Source organism: Drosophila serrata, unplaced genomic scaffold (assembly GCF_035046125.1).
Source record: "Drosophila serrata isolate PLE 108 unplaced genomic scaffold, ASM3504612v1 contig_276, whole genome shotgun sequence".
Lineage (NCBI taxonomy): Eukaryota > Metazoa > Arthropoda > Insecta > Diptera > Drosophilidae > Drosophila > Drosophila serrata.
Window position 1 is genome coordinate 8,057,140 of NW_028257174.1, and position 19,592 is coordinate 8,076,731.

The window sequence follows — 19,592 nt, forward strand, 5'->3', positions numbered from 1 at the left end:
AGAGCAACAACAACCTCCAGGACAAGCGGCAGCCGCACAAGCTGACCGTGGTCACCCGCCAGGAGCAGCGTTACATTGGACCAACTGCTACAACGTGACACCGGAGCCGCCGCAGCAGAAACTCAACACCAGGACCATTTCCATGCTGCAGCTGAGTGACCTGCCTCATATACGTCCTGTATGTATATCATCTTTTTTACATTTTTGTAGTGTAACAAGCTCATTTTTCACTATCAGCTTCTGGCACGCAACCAAGTTCAACTTTGACTGTCGGCATGCAACCATGTGGAGCAGCGTCGATCAACTGCTGCCAGACAACCACGTGCAGCTTTGACATCCTACGGCTTGGGTTATGGTGAATGCACCAAAGAGCAGCATTAGGACCAGGATGAGCTGGACCAAGACCAGGGCGTGCTGGTCACAGCCCAGCCGGCGGCAGTGACCTCTATGGTGAACAGCGCCAAGGAGAAGAGCCTCGATGACCAGCATTCGGATGACTCGGGCATCTCGGCCTCCCCACAGAGCAAGAACAACCTTCAGGCCAAGCAACAGCAGCAGCCGCTCAAGCTGACCGTGATCACCCGCCAGGAGCAGCGTTACATTGGTCATTGGACTGCTACTTGACAACGGAGCCGCCGCAGCAGAAGCCCATCACCAGGACCATTTCCGTGCCGCAGCTGACCGGCCTGCCCTACCAAGGGCGTGATGCAGCGGTTTATGCCTCCCATGGCAAGCTGGTGACAATCAATAGTCCGCTGCCGCACGTCTTGCCATTGGGCAACATTACCAGCTCTGGGAGCAATCTGGAGCACGGAAACTCGCCAACGGACATTACCACGGTCACCCTATTACCGGCAGCCATCGAGCGGGACCCAGAGGGCGGCCCGTTGCGTTGAGCAGAAGATCCAGCAGGAGCTGCAGGACCTCAAGCCCTGAAGCGCCTGCGCAAGATTAACAGGCAGAACACACTGAAGGCTTCGCTGGGCAAGCTGTGAGTACACGTCTAGGCTTTCAAGAATCCCTCTTATCATACGTTTTTTCGTTTCCAGCCAGCTCAGCACAGACGAGGCCGATGCGGACGAGGTTGACGATGAGGACTCGGTTGACGATGAGGACTCTGAGGTGGAGCACTGCTATGGACCTGAAAAACTGCGCAATGCAACGAACCGGAGATCGTACACAAGCCCGATGGCAATCGCAGCCGGAATGCAGCCGCCTACACAGCCAATGGAGCCAGCGATGGGCCAGCTCTGTGATCTGACGCACATGGAGGCACATTGCGAGGCCTCATTGCCCAGTGGGAAAGCCTGATCAACAAGAATGCCGAAAACGTGAGGCGGTCAACAAAGAGGGCGAACGGCAAAGGGTAGCAGAAGCTGCTTATCAACGAATAAATGTAAACCACTCAAAAACGTGAAATAAACATATTTAATATAGTCTATTTTTGATGTTGTTTTAATTTAAAATTGTCGTAAAAGCGTTGTTTATTGTTGTTGCAGAAAAAACCCAGCATTCAATTTGGTCTGTTTAAGCACTGTTGTTGTTGTAGGCAAAAACCAAGTCTTCGATCTCGTCAAAAATCGGTCCGAGTCCATTTAATTTTCGACCTGAAATACCAGGCGAACAGAATCAGCAGAAAGCTGATTAATTTTAGTGCAAGAGGTGCAAATTAGAGATGTCAGTTTAGCTATATTGTAGCAGAGCTTAAAGCTCAGAGCTTAAAGCTTTCAGCTAGAAAATAGCTACTTTGTCAACCCTATGAAATGAACTTTTTGTAGTGTAACCAACTCATTTTTCGCTACTTTTAGATCGAAGTGTGGCCGCTTTGACTTTCCGCTGATTGCTTGCAGCCATGTACAACAGCGACGATCAACTGACATGGAGCCATGTGCAGCAGCGACGTTCAGCTAATGAAGTGCAGCTATATGCCACTGTGACGATCGGCTGATGACATGCAGCTATCTGAAACCATGGTGATCTCATCACCGAACATCATGTTTAGCAAATAGTAAAGCTGAATGCATTTCCACAGATTTTTAGTGGCCGCCGTCGCCGGCTCCGTGTTCAGTGCTTACATTATTTATGTCAATTATTAAGGATTTTTTTTTTAAATTAATAGCAACTACAATTATTCCGACTCCGGTGCAATATGCGTGACAAACATAAGCGGAAATGTACACATATCCATTATACCAAGCTTTTTGAAATGTGACAAACTCATTCTTCACTACCTTTTTCGGAGTGTGACCGCCTTGACTTTCAGCTGGTTGCCTGCAGCCATGTGCAGCAGCGACGATCAACCAACATGGAGCCATGTGCAGCAGCGACATTCAGCTAATGACGTGCAGCTAATGGCGTGCAGCTACATGCCACTGTGACGTTCAGGTGATGCCGTGCAGCTATGTACCACTGTGACGGTCGGCAGCTATCTGAAACCATGGTGATCTAATCACTGAACATCATGTTTGGCAAATAATGAATAAAGCTGTATGCATATTCACCGATTATCAGTTGGCCGCCGTCGCCGGATCCCTGTTCAGTGCTTACATTATTTATGCCAATAATTAAGGGTGTTTTTTTAAATTAATAGCAACTACAATTATTCCGACTCCGGCGCAATGTGCGTGACATCAGCGGAAATGTACACATATCCATTATCACAAGCTTTTTGAAATGTGACCAACTCATTCTTCACTACCTTTTCGGAGTGTGACCGCCTTGACTTTCAGCTGGTTGCCTGCAGCCATGTGCAGCAGCGACGATCAACCAACATTATTGAGCCATGCGCAGCAGCGACATTCAGCTAATGACGTGTAGCTAATGACGTGCAGCTATATGCCACTGTGACGAACAGGTGATGGCGTGCAGCTATGTGCAACTGTGACGGTCAGCAGCTATCTGAAGCCATGGTGATCTCATCACTGAACACCATGTTTTGCTAATAATGAATAAAGCTACATATATGCATATTCACCGATTTTCAGTTGGCCGCCGTCGCTGGCTCCTTGTTCAGTGCTGACATTATATATGTCAATAATTAAGGGTGTTTTTTCAAATTAATAGCACCTGAAATTATTCCGATTCGGATTTAATGCGCGTTATTAATGGCAGGTGTAAACATATACAAACACAACCGGAAATGCACACATAAGCATTACCACAAGCGTTTTGCAGTGTAACCAACTCCTTTTTCACTACTTTTTACCAAAGTTTGACCGCTTTGACTTTCCGCTGGTAGCTTGCAACCATGTGCAGCTTTGACTATCGGCTTCTGACATGCAGCTTTAGAGAGCTTTGATCAGCTCACATGGAACTGTTGTCTCTTGTTGTAGTAAATTGTAAATTGTAGTTGCTGTAAAAGAGATGTTGTTATCTCAGTAGCCATCCGAGAAACATAAATAATTCAAATTCGTGCGGTACATTTAAGTCTAACCAGCAATGCCGTTGAGGAAAAAAAACGCTCATTGCCTGACGTAATTAAGGATTTTAGCCGGGAAATCGGGCGGGCACACTGCACCTAACCTTTTCTTAGCTTATAAAGTAAACAAACAATTTTAACCATTTTAGGGCTTTAGGGACTTAGAAAAGTGCAGAGGCAAAGCAGCAGAGAGATGTCGGAAGTCCGCATTCGGCCGCGCCAGGTGCTGGTGCTAATCATAGTCTTCTTGGTGATTCTAATGATGGTGCACCGGAATGGGAAGCGCACCTGCCAGGGTCCGGACTACCTGCAGACAATGTACGCACAGGCGGATACGTTGCCGACCATCTACGCTGTGACGCCGACGTATACGCGACCCGCTCAGAAGGCGGAACTGACCAGGTTGGCCAGTACGTGCTCCCAAAGTTCCTTTTAAGATCCGCATTTTCTCCCTTAGGTTGTCGCACCTATTCATGCTGCTGCCGCATCTGCACTGGATCATTGTGGAAGACGCAAATGCCACTAGTCCCCTGGTCACTGGGCTGCTACAGCGCGCCGGCCTGGGGAAGCGCTCCACGCAGCTGAACATCAAGACACCGCCCGAGTTCAAGCTGCAGGGCAAAGATCCCAACTGGATCAAGCCACGCGGCGTCGAGCAGCGCAACTTGGCGCTCACCTGGCTGCGCAACAACGTCAACACGGACCAGCACTCGATAGTGTTCTTTATGGATGACGACAACTCATATTCCACGGAGCTGTTTACCGAAATGTCGAAAATACAACGGGGACGCGTCGGCGTCTGGCCAGTGGGCCTCGTTGGCGGTCTGATGGTGGAGCGACCGTATCTCAGTGAAGATCAGAAGCAGGTTATTGGCTTCAATGCCGCCTGGCGGCCGGAACGACCCTTTCCCATTGATATGGCCGCCTTTGCCATTAGCATGGATCTGTTTATACGCAATCCACAAGCCCTCTTCTCATACGAAGTGCAGCGCGGCTATCAAGAGAGCGAGATATTGCGACACCTGACCACCCGGGAAAAGCTGCAGCCGCTGGCCAATGGCTGCCGTGAGGTGCTCGTGTGGCACACGCGCACCGAGAAGACCAAGCTCACCGCCGAGGAGGCGCTGCTGAAGCAGGGCAAGCGTTCCGACGGCGGCATGGAGGTGTAAGCAGATCGAAAAAGACCGCTGTTACAGCCAGCCGGGTGTACATACTTAGGCAGTGTCCCCATCCTCTTCTCTTAGTGAATTTATTTAATATCCGCCAGAAATCTTTGATTTTCTCGCAGACTCAATTGAAACAGATGTATACTTCCGCCTAGTCTAAGTGCAATTACCTACTTAAAGCATCACCTTAGTATTAAAGAAATAATTGATCAGATTTGTAAGTCAAACGTTTAATTTTATTTAATTTTTGCTTACTTTTTGTAAAATTCAAATCAAAAGCAATACCTTGACTTAAGTACAGAGGTTTTTGTCTGTTTTCTTGTTTGATTCTTCAACTTTAAGCAAAATGAGGCACAAAGAGCATTTTGTTTGTAAATATTACTGCTAAAAATGATTTTATTATCAAGTGTGATCGATTGATCAGCCCAAAGCACAATAGTTTATAGAATAAGAGAATATATTGCTGTGCTAGACGTATTAGCGAAAGAGATTACTCTAGTATAATGCTCAAAATCAAATCAAAGTTGTAAGTCGTCCCATGAAAGTGCCTCCCAAAATGCATCCTGAAAGCTAGCCTCCATCTGTGCCTCCTGTTCAATGTCAATAAGAAATGCTTAATATATCAAATAAAATGAATAGAAAAGTACTTACTTTCAGTTTGTTTTTAAGAAGGAATAAAACATTGTTTTTGGAATTATTATGGTACAGTAAATACGATTTATTTTTCCCCCTTTTGTATGTATAATTTTTCTTTCAATTTATAGTTTAGTTTTCATTATAAAAAGCTACACTCTGCTGCTGCCCGCTGGAACGGAACTATATATGATATAGCATATAGATTCCTGTTCCTGTTCCTGCAAGCAATGCATATTTCATATGCAGCAAACACACACACGCTCGCTCGATTGGCAAGGAGCAGAGAATTTACACATTAATTACAGATCTGTGTGTGGGGTGTGTAGCCTCCATTTCCATTATCCTCGATCCGTATAATCCGACTGGATTGTATATATAATATATTATAATATATTTAAGGTAAAAAGCTCTGGCAAGGCAACAGAAGCTACAAAAGCTCGTGGGCGGGAAAACCAGAAAAACAGGGATCTGATCTCTACGATGGGATGGATGGGTGTTGAGATTTTCAAATAAACTGCGCTTTCTTTATGGGATTATACATACATATACATACATTCAGATCGGCTTGTACACATACAGATATATATAATAGGTATTTTACTTTCTTTTCCCTTTTTTTTTGATTTTTATTCTTGAATTATTCCGTTTTGTGTGTAAAAAAAAAGGCTTACAAGTAACTTTTAAATACATGTACATACATATATTTATAGATTTATATATTCATTAGATCGCTTAACATATAATTTGTTTAATTTTTACATACATATAAGAAAATACTTGTAACACAAAACTGAGCATCGATGAAAGGATGAATTATAAATGATAAGTGGATGTTTGGCAATCTCTCGTTATCGTTCCGTTCTCCTTTTTCTACTCGTTACTTTCTAGTTATCCTTCTCGTTTTGCTCTCTACTAACTTAGATTTTAATTAATTAATTAATTTTAGTTTAGTTTTTAAGCATTTTTAACTGTAATTTTTGTGTAGTGGGTTTGCGAGGGATGAACAGGAAACGGAAGCGGCAACGGAATCGTTAAGCAGCTTGTCAACATTTTCGATTTGGACAATTTAAAACATCAATTTAATATACATTGAGCATTCTTCATTAAGTGCCGTATTTTCTGGCGATTAAGTATACGAGTTAACGAATAGGGAACGAAGGATTTCTTTATATTTTTATATAAAAAAAAACTAAAATATTCAAGTCCTTTTTGTGTTTTGTTTGTATATTATTTATTTTCATTTCTCTTCAATAGAGTGAGAATGAAATGCTCGCAAGTCTTTTGTTCAGCGTGTTTTTTTTAAGTACATACTACGAATTGGTGGGTGGTGGGGGAGATGATGACAATCAATGCAAACTTAATGTTTAAACTTATTTATGGCATGTTTAAGTTAGTTATACTAAAGAAATCTTTATCATTCCTTGCGGCTTACATGCATAAATCCCACCCGTTCCTCCTCCTCTTTTTTTGTCACGTTTAACTGCTAAATAAATGTAATAATTTGTTTGTTTCTTTTGTAAGGCATTAATTTAAGATTTCCTTTTTGCATATATATATATATGTATTACTTAGGCTAGGTTCTCGTCTCATCCTACTCCTCTATATATTTAATCTTTATTTTGTTAATTTATTGTGTCCGTGTGAGTGTGTGTATGTGTGTGAGGGTTTTGATAAGAAAGGCAAAGCAAATGCAAAGAATAGGCTCTCAAACGTTTTTAAACTAGATAAACGAAGCGACATGGAGTTATTACTTAATCTGCCATCCTTGTGTTTGTTCGGTCTTAGTGTGCTACGTGTGTGTTTGATGTTAGATGCTTTAGATATCGTATGCATTTATAGTAGAGACATTTAGTTTAGATTTATGCCGTGTACGAAAGTAAATGAAAAACCAACTCAGAGTGCCAATCGATGCGATATTCAAGTGTTCTTTGGCTTTTGATCGTATCTGTATCTGTATCTTTGTATCTTTCATTCCAGCATTCACTTTTCGGTCCGTCTTTGTGCACGTTAACATCCATCCTGGGATCCTGGGATTTCAGCTCCAACTCCGAATCCTTGGATTTACACCGCTGAATTCTTGCCAATGATCTCGCCACTGCGCGAGTGCACAAAGCGTCCATCGAACTCAATGGTTGAGTTTTGCTTGATGCTGCCGGTGGGTGTGCGCAGCGGCTCCTTTTCATCTCTGTGAATAAATATATGAAATAAATTAGTAAATTGATTTATTTCCTTTTTGAATTTTGAAGCTCAACGGTCATTCCAAGCTAAGAACTGCTTGCAGCCATGCAAAGCTGCCTGCTCTACACATGCCAAGCAGTGCACACTGCTTTGCGGCAGGACACTTACCTGTTGCTGTTTTTTTTATACCCTTGCAAGGACAATATCATTTAGTTATAAACAGTAACTAAAGTAAGTAACTTAGTGAATGAGTCATTTCCTATAAATCATATATATTCTTGATCAGCACTAAAAGCTGAATCGATCTAGCCATTTCCGTCAGAAATGTATTTTTTTTTTAATTTTTCAAAATTTTATAAGGGGTTACATCGTTAAAATTTCCAAAAATTTGCCAAAATTTGAATTTATTTTATAATTTAAACTGAGTATGCAGATTTATAAACCTACTAAAAACTAACATTGGAATTAAAATTAAGGCTGTTTTGGCTAAGATATGCGATTTTTAAACTTTTATTTTTCCATAAAAAATTACATATAAAAATATTTACAAATATTGATTCAAAAAGCGAATATTTTAAGCTTAGTTATAATCGATTTCCGATTTTATCCTACAAATAAATTAAAAACTGCAAGGGCATATAAACTTCGGTTGCCCGAAATTAGTTTCCTTTAATTCTTTTTTAACTATTTATATTTTGCATGTAAAAGTAGTACGGCATATAGCATATAACATATATGCTAGCAACATATTAAAAAGCTAAGAAATTGTTAAATTAATTAATTAAAATTTAATTAAAGAAACTACTAATAAGGCACTGCCAAATAGGTAGAATTTATTTCTTTATTCTTCTTTTAAAAGTTAAAATTAAGCATTTTTCTCCTATTTTCACTTTTAAACATATTAATAAATGCAACTGTTTGGCTTTCAATTACTTTACAAGATCATAATAACGAAAAATATTTACTTAAGATACAAATTAAACAATTAATCAACATAGTGAAGAAATTATACATTTTATATCAATTTCTAATAACTAAAAGTTGTTATACTTGTTGCGTTAGAAAGAACTTTTCAATTAAATAAATAACTAAAACCAGGCTCCCTGGAAGTGTCGTCTAAGGACTCATATTAGCTTAAAATGGCGGCATGCAGTGCTTGCAAATGAGGATATGACCTATGAGGTTTATACTATATATATATATATGACGATGATCGAGGCGATAGCGTATGATAAGGAGCACAACAGAGAGGCAAAGGATGCAGGAAGCGGCAGAAAGCGAGAGACCCCAGGGCGGGCAGTCAAAATCAGAGAGTAACGAAAACGGAAACGGAAATGGAAATGGCAAACGAAAAACGGATAAGGAAATGGCTGTAAGGGGGGTACGTACAATGGCGATGTCATGGGCGAACCGCCCAACTTGACCGGCGGCGGCAGTGGCAACGGCGACGGTGGCGGCTCCTTTACCAGCTGGCCACTGCAATAAGGTAGCGGAAAACGCCAACCATAAAGACTGCTAGGTTAGATGGTTGAGGTTTTTTGGTTGGTTTTGGTATTGGTTTGATCGGTTTTTGATTTTTTTGGTTTTGATTTTGATATATGATGGATGTGTGTGGTGGGAATAATACATGATGAGGTTTGATTTAGTATTTAGCAGAGAGAGAAGAACACATAGATATAGCTTGGTGTTGAATGTGTATGATGAAACAATGCGTGTGTGTGTCAAATGTGTTTAAAATGTAATTTTTTAACATTTTAGATATGTTTAAAAGAGCTTCAGTTGAGTAAATATAATACTTTAAGTTCATAAAATACATTTTATTAATTTCTTTTGTTTAAAAACATAGAAAGAGCCTATCTTCTCTATGTATACTCAATTGGAACTCTTAACTCTATAGATTTGTTTTTTTTTTTTTTAATTTCTTAATTTTACACACACTAATTTAATAACAATGCAACAATCTTGTACAATTAGGCAACAAACTAAGGAAATCATTTACTAAGCCAAAGTCTGTGTATTGTCTCTACAAATTGAAAAATTTAACTTGTGATTTGTTATTGTGTGTTGTTCTTATTTAATTTTTATGAATAACATTTAATATTGCACTAAAAATTGGAGGGCAAACGAAAGATTTTAAGTTAAGCTTAGTTAATTTTAAAATTTTGAACAATGCACTGATTTTTGTCCAAATCTCTCAGACGGATATCAGGGAATTGCGATTGAACAACAAGGACTTGGGCCGCGCATAGACCCAATTGTACTCGAAGTCCTGGCGCCTGTCGATTATCGATTTTCGATCGCAATACGGAGCGTGTGAGGGAGCGGGAAAAAAACACAACGGAAGGCAATAAGCAAATTTGTTAAATTCGATTTCCGATTCGGATTTTTAGTGCAATATTTGTAACACTTTTCAATTACATCAATACACAGAAAAAAATAGGATAAGTCTAGTTAATAAACGAGATGTTTTTGAGGGGGCTATATCGATTATTATTAGTTAAAAATGGAACCAAATTCGATGTTATTTTGTATTGTTAACTATGATTTTCTATTACTTAAATTTAAACTTCACAGTTTCTTTTATTAGTGAATTTTTAAATTGATGTTTTGAGATATTTAATTAAGTTTAATTCGTATGATTCGATTATGTTTTTAGAAGACAATTTAGAACTTCCACTTCGTTTAAAAAAGTTTTTTGGTAAAGATGATACCTTCGGATCAAATCCTATTAAAAATCCACAAATATTGCAACCGAATTAACCCCCCACTTGTTCTAAGCTCTAATTTTTTCCTTTTTGTGTAAATATTTCAATAACAATAATAGTAATAATTAAAAATTTGCTTTTAGCTTACCTGCCCAACTTGGCCTCGTCGTCGATTTCCGATGGCGATCTCTTGGCCTTGCGGCACATGGTGGCCATGACGCCCATGTGAACGGTGACGCAACAAAGGAGATCCACCACGAAGAGGAGCAGCAGGACGCCGCCGAGTGCGATGCCAACGATGGCTGCCGAGGAGAAGACCTGTCGCTCTGCCACCTGGATGACATCGATTCCTGTTTTTTGTTTTTTTTTGTTTTACAAATTACAGGAGGATTCGTCAAGGTTATGGTTGGAATTGGGGGAGGGAACAAAGGGTACTTGATTAATAAGATTATCATACTCAGAAAGAAAGATATTCGGGACAAGGGGCGTTTATCTCTAGGTGGTACAAGCCACTAGCCTAGGAGACTCCTCTCCTCTTCTCTCCTTAACTCCATTTAAATGCTAATCTTACACACTTAAAAAAACACTCGCTTAAGTTTGTCTTTTCATTTTTTGTTTGATCTTAAATGCTGGTTAATATTTTACATTTTTGTGTGTGTATTATTTGGTGGTTTCGAAATTATTAGAAACTTAACCGGTAACAGTAACAATAGCCAAGATCAAACGAAATCAAAGTGATAAGAGCAATACATAGTATTAAGTGGCAATCATAATAAATAAATCATAAATAAATAATAATAAATAACAAATAATAAATGGCACCAATTTCACATAACACGAAAAGCTGTTTCAAACAAAGCAAACGGAACTGATATACAGGTTGCTTTCAGGATAACAGGTTAACAGGATACAAATAAAGCATGCAGCCAAAGGGGGGAAGAATGTGGAAAGTTTTTGGGGGAAAATGGCGTGGAAAAGGCAAGGAGAATGTGTCCTTTAGAGAGAGAGAGAGGGAGAGAGAGAGATAGAGTTTAAGAGTGTAAAAAGCAGAAATAAAAAGGATTTATCAAACGCTTTTGTGTTATTTTTTTTTTTAGGTTTTTTACAATTGGAAATATTCAAAATACAGAAAAATACAGAATTAGGCCAATATGCAAAGTATACAAGCAGTGTTAGGCAGTTCAACTTAGCAGCAACTGTTTTTCTTTTATTATTCAATTTTTTTGTACATTAGGTGTAAAGATTATGTATATTGTGAGATATATAGATAAGGGATATAGGAATATATGGGACATATGGGGGATCGTTTGGCTAGAGTGCTGCAAGGTAATTGGTTTGGTTTGGTTTGTTTTCTTTTCTTTTTCTTTTGGTTTAAACTATAAACATAATCAACAATGAACAATCAACAATAAGGAATGTTTTATTAACAGTTTTCTCTCTTTGTTTGGTTTTGTTTATATATATTACTTTTTTTCGTGGAGAAAATACAATTTTGGGCTGTTAGTGTCTTGTGTGCAGTGCAGCAAGAAAAAAATATAAACGAGTAACTATAGAATAACATGGTTAAACGGGGGTGTTACGTTACGCATCCTGATGTTACCTGGCGGCGGCAGCGGAAATTGCATCCAAGTTGATGGTGGCAACCCTGGCAAACCCCAAAGGCACACACACGCACGAACTGCTTTCTGTTCAAATTTTGTTCTTTATTACCCAAAAAATGAACTGCTTAAGTGGTAGGCTTTCGTGATCGATTTTCTCTTCGTTTTGCTTACAACATTTATCATGACACCTCAATTTTCATTTGCTTTTATATGTATGTATTCCAGTGTGTGCTTGTCCTCGACAGGATCGAGGAACTAAGAATATATATATATATAGAAAAAAAAAAAGACAAACACTATCCCCATATCAGCAACGTTAGGCGGGCTGAATTATTCACTAACTATATGGTGTATACGTATGTATAACTAGATATTGTAAAGGTATAAATTGCTTTTTTTTTCTTTTTGTTGGATTTACGATAATATTTATAATATATATATATTTGGCTAGAAAAATCGATTTCGCTTGCTATAAAAAAATCGCGTGTATACAGGAATATCATCGGTTCGTCTAAGTCGAGTTTGCATTCTCTAGTTGGCATTCACTAAACGCTATCAACGAAAGTTCAAATCGTAGTGTAGTGTTTTGTGTTCGTGAGCAAAAATTCGTAATTAGCCATAGTCGCACTTTAAACTTAGTTTGAGTTACTTATTGTCCCCTCTCTTAACGTGTTCATACACTTGCGCGCTTTCGAAAGAAAAATAAAACAGAACAAACCTTCTTTCGTAAAAAACAGTTTGGGAAGAAGCTTTTTGGCTAATCGTAGATGTCAGTAAACGTGTGTAAATTTAATTGTTGTACTCGTATGCACTTGATATTAATTTGTTCTTCTTTTTCTTTTACGTTTGGGTGTAGAATTTTGCTAAAATTTCTCATATATATATATATAAATATATATATATATTTATATATTGTATGTATAAATTTGGTTTAAGTTATTCGCTTGGCAGTGTTGTAAAATTCACATTGAACTAAGCGGAACCGGACTGCTTCGGAGTTGAATAATAATAATAATAATTATAATAAATGCTCTCGCTATACACATACATATACATATAGGTATACAACTAAATAACAACTTAACATCGGCTTAGTGGTAGTTAAACATGGTCTCTAGCGGTTAGACATAGGATTATGGGGAATACGTAAGTACAATCATTATCATCATTGTGTAAGCATTGTGACTCGGCTTTGGCAATCCGTTTCATTTCCCATCAATTCATCAATGTTTTCTTTTGTATTATTATTATTATTATTATTATTATTATTATTATTATTATTATTATTATTATTATTATTATTATTATTGGGTTTTCTTTTATTTTGTACAGTTAATGGAATCATTACCCGCCCCAAGTGATATTCCTATTGATCATATTCTCTATTTGAGTACAGTTAACATAACTCTAAATTTCCGCTTCATTTCATGCCATTTAAATGTATCATTTAGTTTCGCTCTTTCTTATTTAATTATTTATTTTGTTTTGCTTTTCTTTTTTTGTCGTATTTTTTGTTTACTTTTTTCTTTGTATCTCTTTTTGGTTGTCCTTATTATTTACACATTAACACACCCAAAAAAAAAAACACAGGGGGAAAACGAGAGAAAGGAAAACCTTGATAGACACGGCCAGCGGATGGATCCTCCAAGTGCACTGCTTTCGCTCGCGTGTGTGTGTGTGGCAGAATCTCTAAGGGTGGGGGGGGGGCGTTGGGGGCAAGGAGTCCTTTAAGCAGTGTGCGGCGTCCTTGGCGGCAGCAGGATCAGCATTATCGGCAAGGCAGCGCAGAGAGCAAGCAGTCGGGCCAAGGATGGGGCGCCACTCGATTTTTGGGGATGCGGATTATCTGTTCCGATTTTGATTTTTGTTTTCGTATTTTTTGGAGATAATCCGAATTGATTTTTTTGTTTTGTTTGGCGCATTTTGGTTTGCGGTATTTTTTACAATTATTTTTCATTAATTTTTTAGTGGGAGATTTTGTTGTTGTTGTGGTTTAGACACACACACACACATCATAAAAGAGAGAAAAAAAAACAAGGAAGAAAAAGTGGTAGAAGAAAAAGGAAGAAAAGGAAACACACAAAAGAACAATTTTTTGTTGTTGTTTTTGGTTGGTCTTCATTGCACATTAAATTGTTGGTGGTTTTTTTTTTGTGGGTTTTAGTTTAAATTTTTTTATTATTTTGGTTACTGAGACGACGACGGCGACGAATCGAAACACAATGTGCATGTAGTGTGTGTGTGTACGAGAGTGTGTGTTATGGTTAGTTTGTTTGTTAGTTTTTGTTTATTTATTTGTTTCTTTTGTTTGTCTCAAGTGTGGTGGGTGTGTGTTTTGTTATTCTAACAAAGGGGGAACTTGTTGCTCGACCAAAATGTGTTAGTTGAGTTTTTGCTTGTTCTTGTTGGTAGGTAATACGTATAATAAACTATGACTAAATGCCTAATTAGATGCACACACTAAGTCCACTGGTTAGCCAAAGATCAAGAGTTTACTTATTAAAGTTGAGGTTATGTCTAGGTAAAAGCGGGAGTAAATGGTAATGGGAATGGCGACAGGATCTGTCAGGATAACGGGGGAAAAGTGGAGAATGGTGAGTGGAAACTTGAGATTGGAACGAGACAGAGAAATATATGGCACACACAAAACAATCACAAACTACGCACAACATTTACTTAAAGTTAGCAACAAAAGAAGACAATAAATCGACGGCGAGAGCGAACAGAAAACAGTGTGAGTGAAAGGCAGAGACAGCAACAGATAGACAAGGACAGAGATAGAAAGAGAGAGAGAGAGAGAGAGAGAGAGAGACGACGCAGGCAGATAACTGATAATAAAAAAGAGATGAGTAAATTACAGTCTGTTTCGTTTGGTTTTCTTTTTTTTTATATATATAAATGTTTTATTTGAGAAACTTTTCATTTTGCTTATAATTGAAGAATTTAACTAAAGAAGTAGTAGTAGACGCAGTATACACACAAAATCAAATTAATTCAAAATCATACGCGATGTGTTAAAAATAATTATAGTCATAATAATTATAATAATGAAAAACTCTAGTGGTAATAGCCAAATTTTTAAACCAGAAAAGAAAATAATTGTAATTTTTGTTTGATAATTTTGTCATCGCTTTTCGTTTATGTACTAGGTTTTACATTTAACAGAGTTCTTGTTGTTTCATTAATAATATTACAATAAAAAAAACTGTGATGAATATGCACACACACAAAAATATAAAATTATATATGTAAATTTCGCGTCACAAAGATTTCTTGTAATGTTATGTATAGTGTTGGTAATTATAATTAAGTAAATGCTTAAGAATGGTAATAAAAAAAATGGAGCGTAATTAAGGTAAGCTAAGGTTGAATTCGTGATGCGCATCTCTCACATTTCTTCTATACAACGGCTGACTGAGGCACGCACGCATGCGCACTGCTTGGCCACTGCTAGTGCGTGCGCGCCCTCTGGTGTGAACTTTGCATTTGACTGCGAAGTGTGAATATGAAGTTTTGGGGCTCAAATCAAATATATAATGCTCGAAATCAAATGCGTTGCAAACACTAAAGCATTTTGCTGCTTTTCTTTTCTCCTTTTGCTGTATTTTGGGCTCAGTGTGGGTGTGTGTCGGTCATGTCGGTTGGAATGTACGCATTATCATAAGTTATTGATAAAAATTTTAGGGTTTACGGACGCTTACTGATTAATTGGCATTAGGGAATAGATGCTCTAGACAGATCAGAACGCACAAAAACATGCAAAACCAAACAGAATGCTTCAGAACATAGGACAAATTAAATAAAGTATAAACGTTGAGCAATTTAAAGTAACACAAATGTATCAATTACGATACACATGGGGACAGGATACGCATTACGGGATGGGGGAGCGGGGGACGATACACTGAGTGTGAACAACAAAAAACAAAAGGATTGAAACGCAATTGAAATGAACACTACAAAAATGTATGCAATATTGATTGATTATATCTGGGATATATATCATATTCATACTATATATTCATATATATAAGTATAGAGCAGTAAAAATTATGTCTTTATCTATATATATATATATATATATATTCAATGTAGATGGGTCTCAGAGTGTGTGAGAGTGAGTGTATATAGAGATTTCTTTTAGTTAAATATATATATGTTTCATGTTCTTGCTGGGATAAGATTCGTTTTGATCATTTTTGGAATTTCTTCAAGTCGAAGGGTCGATTGACCGATAAACAGTGATGTCCAGGCAATGTTCTGCATCCGTTGCTATCGACAGAAATTGTCACACACCGGATGCAGACATTACAAAGTGTACACACTATTTCCGACCCATCGATCCCTCGATTTGCCTCCTTAATAATGTGCTTTTTTTCTTTTGATTTTTAGACTAACATTGAGGCTAGAACACTAAGTAATGTTATGCTTATTGTGGTGGCCAGCGTAATGATTGCTGTTGTTGCTGTTGTTATCGATGTGGCTGTGGTTGTTGTTGTCGATGTAAATGTGGTAGGTGTGAACAGTCGTTTGTGTAGCGCACCGACGCCGGAGTTGAACCCGGCCGAATAGAGCAACGTGCCGAGATTATTATTAGCAGAATCGGACTCACCTCGTGTCGTCTTCATGATAATGGATGCTGGTGATGAATAACCGATGGCATTATGTGCCTTCAGCTCGATGCGATAATACGTATTCCCATTCAGTTGTGTCATCTCAAAGGATGTGGTCTCTACGACCTCAACGGTGTTGCAAGAGTTCTCCAGCTCCGTCCAAGTGCCGGTCATCTTTAGACCCTTGAATAGATAGATACATAATTTATTTAATTATTTTTATTTGATGAATGTGGAAGTTTGATCTGCACACTTACCGGGCAGTACTTGATTTGATACTTGTCGATCGGCTCCCCGTTGTCAGCGGGCACACCCCAGCGCAGCTCAAAGTGATCTGAGTACGGGGAGACGACAACTGGCTCCTCTTGGTCATGCTGTTCGGGATGATGCAGGGGCTTGGGCTCCTCCGGGGCCGAGCGGCGTGGCGTTGACTGTTGCTGATTGACACCCCAATTGCCAAGTCCCACCTGGTTGCGAGCGGCAAACCGGAAGCTATACTCTGTCTGCGGCCGCAGTCCCTCCACAATGTACGGTGAGTCCGGTGACCAGCTGCGATTATATGCCGACGACCAGTCCGGATTGATGGCCTCCTTGTACTGTACACTAAAGGCCAGAATGGGCAGGCCCAGTTCGGTGGGCGGGCCGCGGATATCGAAGGTCATTGTGGTGGCTGTCAACTGGCTAGGCTTGGCCTCGGATACAAAGTCTGGAACGCGGGCCTCCTTCAGCTGCATATCGTGCTCAGCGGTGCCGTGGATATTGGTGGCAATGCATTTGTAAGCGGAGTAATATTGCCTCGTTATGGGATGAACGATGAGATCACTGCGGGGTCCGGTGCCGACAATCTTCAGGTTGGTATCATACAATTCCTTGATCTTGCGACCATTCCATTGCCATTCGATGGTGGCATTGGGAATACCCATGGCCAGGCAGCTGAGGTTCGCCTTGCGCTGTTCCCACGAGAATACCGGCGGCAGATCCTTCATGTGGCTAAAGTCTGGAGCAAATTCAACGGTGATATGTCCAGTCTTATAGGCATCGGATCCCTTATTCCTGGCAATGCACTGGTACAGTCCATCGTCACTGCGCTGAGCATTGTTGATGCGCAGGGTGCCGGTACTCTCGCCGCGCTCCTCATCGAAATAACGCTCCAATGTGATCCTGTTATCATCCACCTGGTTGCCATTCGAGTACTCCTCCTGGGTGCCCCATCGTCGGAAAGTAATGGCCGGTGCTGGACGACCCTTGGCCCGACAGGTGATGGCAATCTCCTTGGTCCTTGCTCCAGTCACATTGTACAACTCATAAATCTGCGGACGCACCAGGACATTCAGCTTGGTCTTTTGATCCACCACACCGGCCTTGTTCTTGGCCAAACACGTGTAGGTGCCATGATCCTCCTGCATTACCGAACTGATGGTGACCAGACCAGTTTGGGGATTAACCTGGAAGCGATCGGCAGTGGCCACGTTCAATTGGGTGGCATCACGGATCCAGCTTATCTCTGGCACTGGTTTACCAGTTGCCGTGCAATTAGCAGCGTAGGGTTGTCCCTCGGTGGCCTCCAGCTCACTGGGCAGCGACACAATCACCGGCTGAATGAAGACCTCCACGCGAATGGTACGTTCCAGGAGTTCACCTGTCTCAATCACAGCCGCCCGGCAGGTGTAGATGCCCTCATCGTCCTCCTGAACATCACGGATGAGCAGGCCATGGGTCTGAACAACATATTTGTCGCCAGTGCGGATCTAGAAGGGAATGTGTTAGCTTGTGGCATTTTGAAGGACAAGATTTTCCTACTCACCGGATCTCCATTGCGCAGCCAGTCGATTGTGGGATTAGGATCGGCTTTGACCTCACACATAACCACATAGTCTTGACCCAGGGTAGGATATTGGTTCTCGGGGGCATTTGTCCAGGTAATGGCCACTGTAGGGAGCAATAAGAAACAAATAACATTAATTTTGAATGAAAATGGTTGTGGAATTCTTAAATTATTGGAAAACAAGAAGATTTTTATTTTCTCTATTATTTTTATTTTAGAAAACCTAAAGAAACCTTTATCACACTTTTGGGCATTTTAAGTGATTAAATTAAAAGAATATGCCTTGATTTTCCATAGTTCCATTTAATAAAAATACGTATATTCACATTTATGACAATTTAAAAACTGAAAAATATATATATTTTTCAAGTGCTTGTTTGGACAGCACAATTGCTGGACTAAAGGTGTCCGCAAATTGTTTGATTTTGCTTTTTCGCATTCATTTGCACAGCAGAAGCGGGCGGGGAAAAACTAGGAAAAAAAATGCAAGGCAAGCGCCGTGAGGACAGTGCTTTTCCTGAAACCATTTTTCCTTTTTCTCCATCTCCCTCTCTCTCTCTCTCTCTCTCTCTCTCTATCTCTTTGTTGACAATCCAAGCTGAGCTGGTGCTACGTGGCGTATACGTAATATAATTTTAAACAAACTGTCGGGCACATAAAAGCAATTCAAGCATCAGGCGCAAAGTCCAAGACATGTGCGCGACAATACTCCAACTCTCCCCTCTTAAGGGTCACACTAACGAGCGCAGGACGAAGGACGCAGGAGCCAGGACTGCCTGCCAATAAATCTCCACTGCAGAGATGACTTGGAAATTGAAAATGGGTAAGAGCCAAGTGAGTCCAGGGAGCAGAGACCAAGAATAGTGCATTGCGAAAGTGAAATTCCTAAATCAAATACTTGCACACAGATAAACAGGGGGCGTCGTCCCTTAGGGACTGTAAGAAATACAAAAAAAAGATATATATATATATAGATATATATAAATCTATACAAAGCTGAAAGGCTGAAAGTCAAGGCGTGAAGCGGAAGGTCGTCTTGTACGTCGGACTTGTCTACTTTAAATGAAGGAAAAATAATCAAAAGGAGGCCTCAAAGCGAAACTAAAATATAAAGTCAGGGAAATATGGCAGGTACAGTTGTGTGCTCACTCAGAGAAAAGCCATTCAACAAGTCTTTAATTTATTGAAGCTTAGTCAAGGATACATTTTAGGAATGTTATTCATGTAAAATAAATGAGATGTAGTTATTATCATTGTCATTTTTATAGGGGACACGAGGTTTAAATAGTGTTTCCTACATTTCTCTTACAGGGTATTTTAATTTCAGTCAGAAACTGAGTGAAGGAGTCATTCTTGATCAGCATTAAAAGCTGGACCTTTCTAGCTATCTCCAGTCGAAAAAAAATTTTTAATTTTCTTTTCGAATTTTACAAAAAAAAAAAAATAATAA

At 39.6% G+C, this 19,592-nt stretch overlaps 3 protein-coding genes across 9 annotated transcripts in view; 1 reads left to right on the forward strand and 2 right to left on the reverse strand.

Moving 5' to 3' along the window:
• Nsun2 (tRNA (cytosine(34)-C(5))-methyltransferase Nsun2) overlaps positions 1-3,161 on the reverse strand; it is a 45,027-nt gene extending 41,866 nt beyond the window's left edge. Inside the window, exon 1 of the mRNA XM_086836127.1 lies at positions 2,975-3,161. The gene's annotated coding sequence lies outside the window, so the exon portion shown is untranslated. The remainder of the gene's footprint in view (positions 1-2,974) is intronic.
• A 177-nt stretch (positions 3,162-3,338) lies between these two features.
• GlcAT-I (Glucuronyltransferase I) lies at positions 3,339-5,230 on the forward strand. Its single transcript, XM_020949688.2, has 2 exons — positions 3,339-3,820; positions 3,876-5,230. The coding sequence occupies exons 1-2, from the start codon at positions 3,612-3,614 to the stop codon at positions 4,585-4,587; spliced, it is 921 nt and encodes a 306-aa protein (XP_020805347.1). The 5' UTR covers positions 3,339-3,611; the 3' UTR covers positions 4,588-5,230.
• Positions 5,231-5,269: 39 nt separating this feature from the next.
• Positions 5,270-19,592, reverse strand: part of Fas2 (neural cell adhesion molecule fasciclin 2) — an 86,852-nt gene continuing 72,529 nt past the window's right edge. For 2 of the 7 annotated variants that reach the window (XM_020949550.2, XM_020949549.2), the window contains 6 exons: positions 18,122-18,246; positions 16,575-18,065; positions 16,317-16,500; positions 10,252-10,453; positions 8,788-8,874; positions 5,270-7,405 (listed from right to left, as the gene is read on the reverse strand). In XM_020949550.2, coding sequence (XP_020805209.1) covers positions 7,282-7,405; positions 8,788-8,874; positions 10,252-10,453; positions 16,317-16,500; positions 16,575-18,065; positions 18,122-18,246 — 2,213 coding nt within the window. In that variant the 3' untranslated portion in view covers positions 5,270-7,281. Of the gene's footprint in view, positions 7,406-8,787; positions 8,875-9,577; positions 9,675-10,251; positions 10,454-11,785; positions 13,551-16,316; positions 16,501-16,574; positions 18,066-18,121; positions 18,247-19,592 lie in introns of those variants that run through there. The other 5 variants (XM_020949552.2, XM_020949551.2, XM_020949554.2 and 2 more) reach the window with 3 other exon arrangements.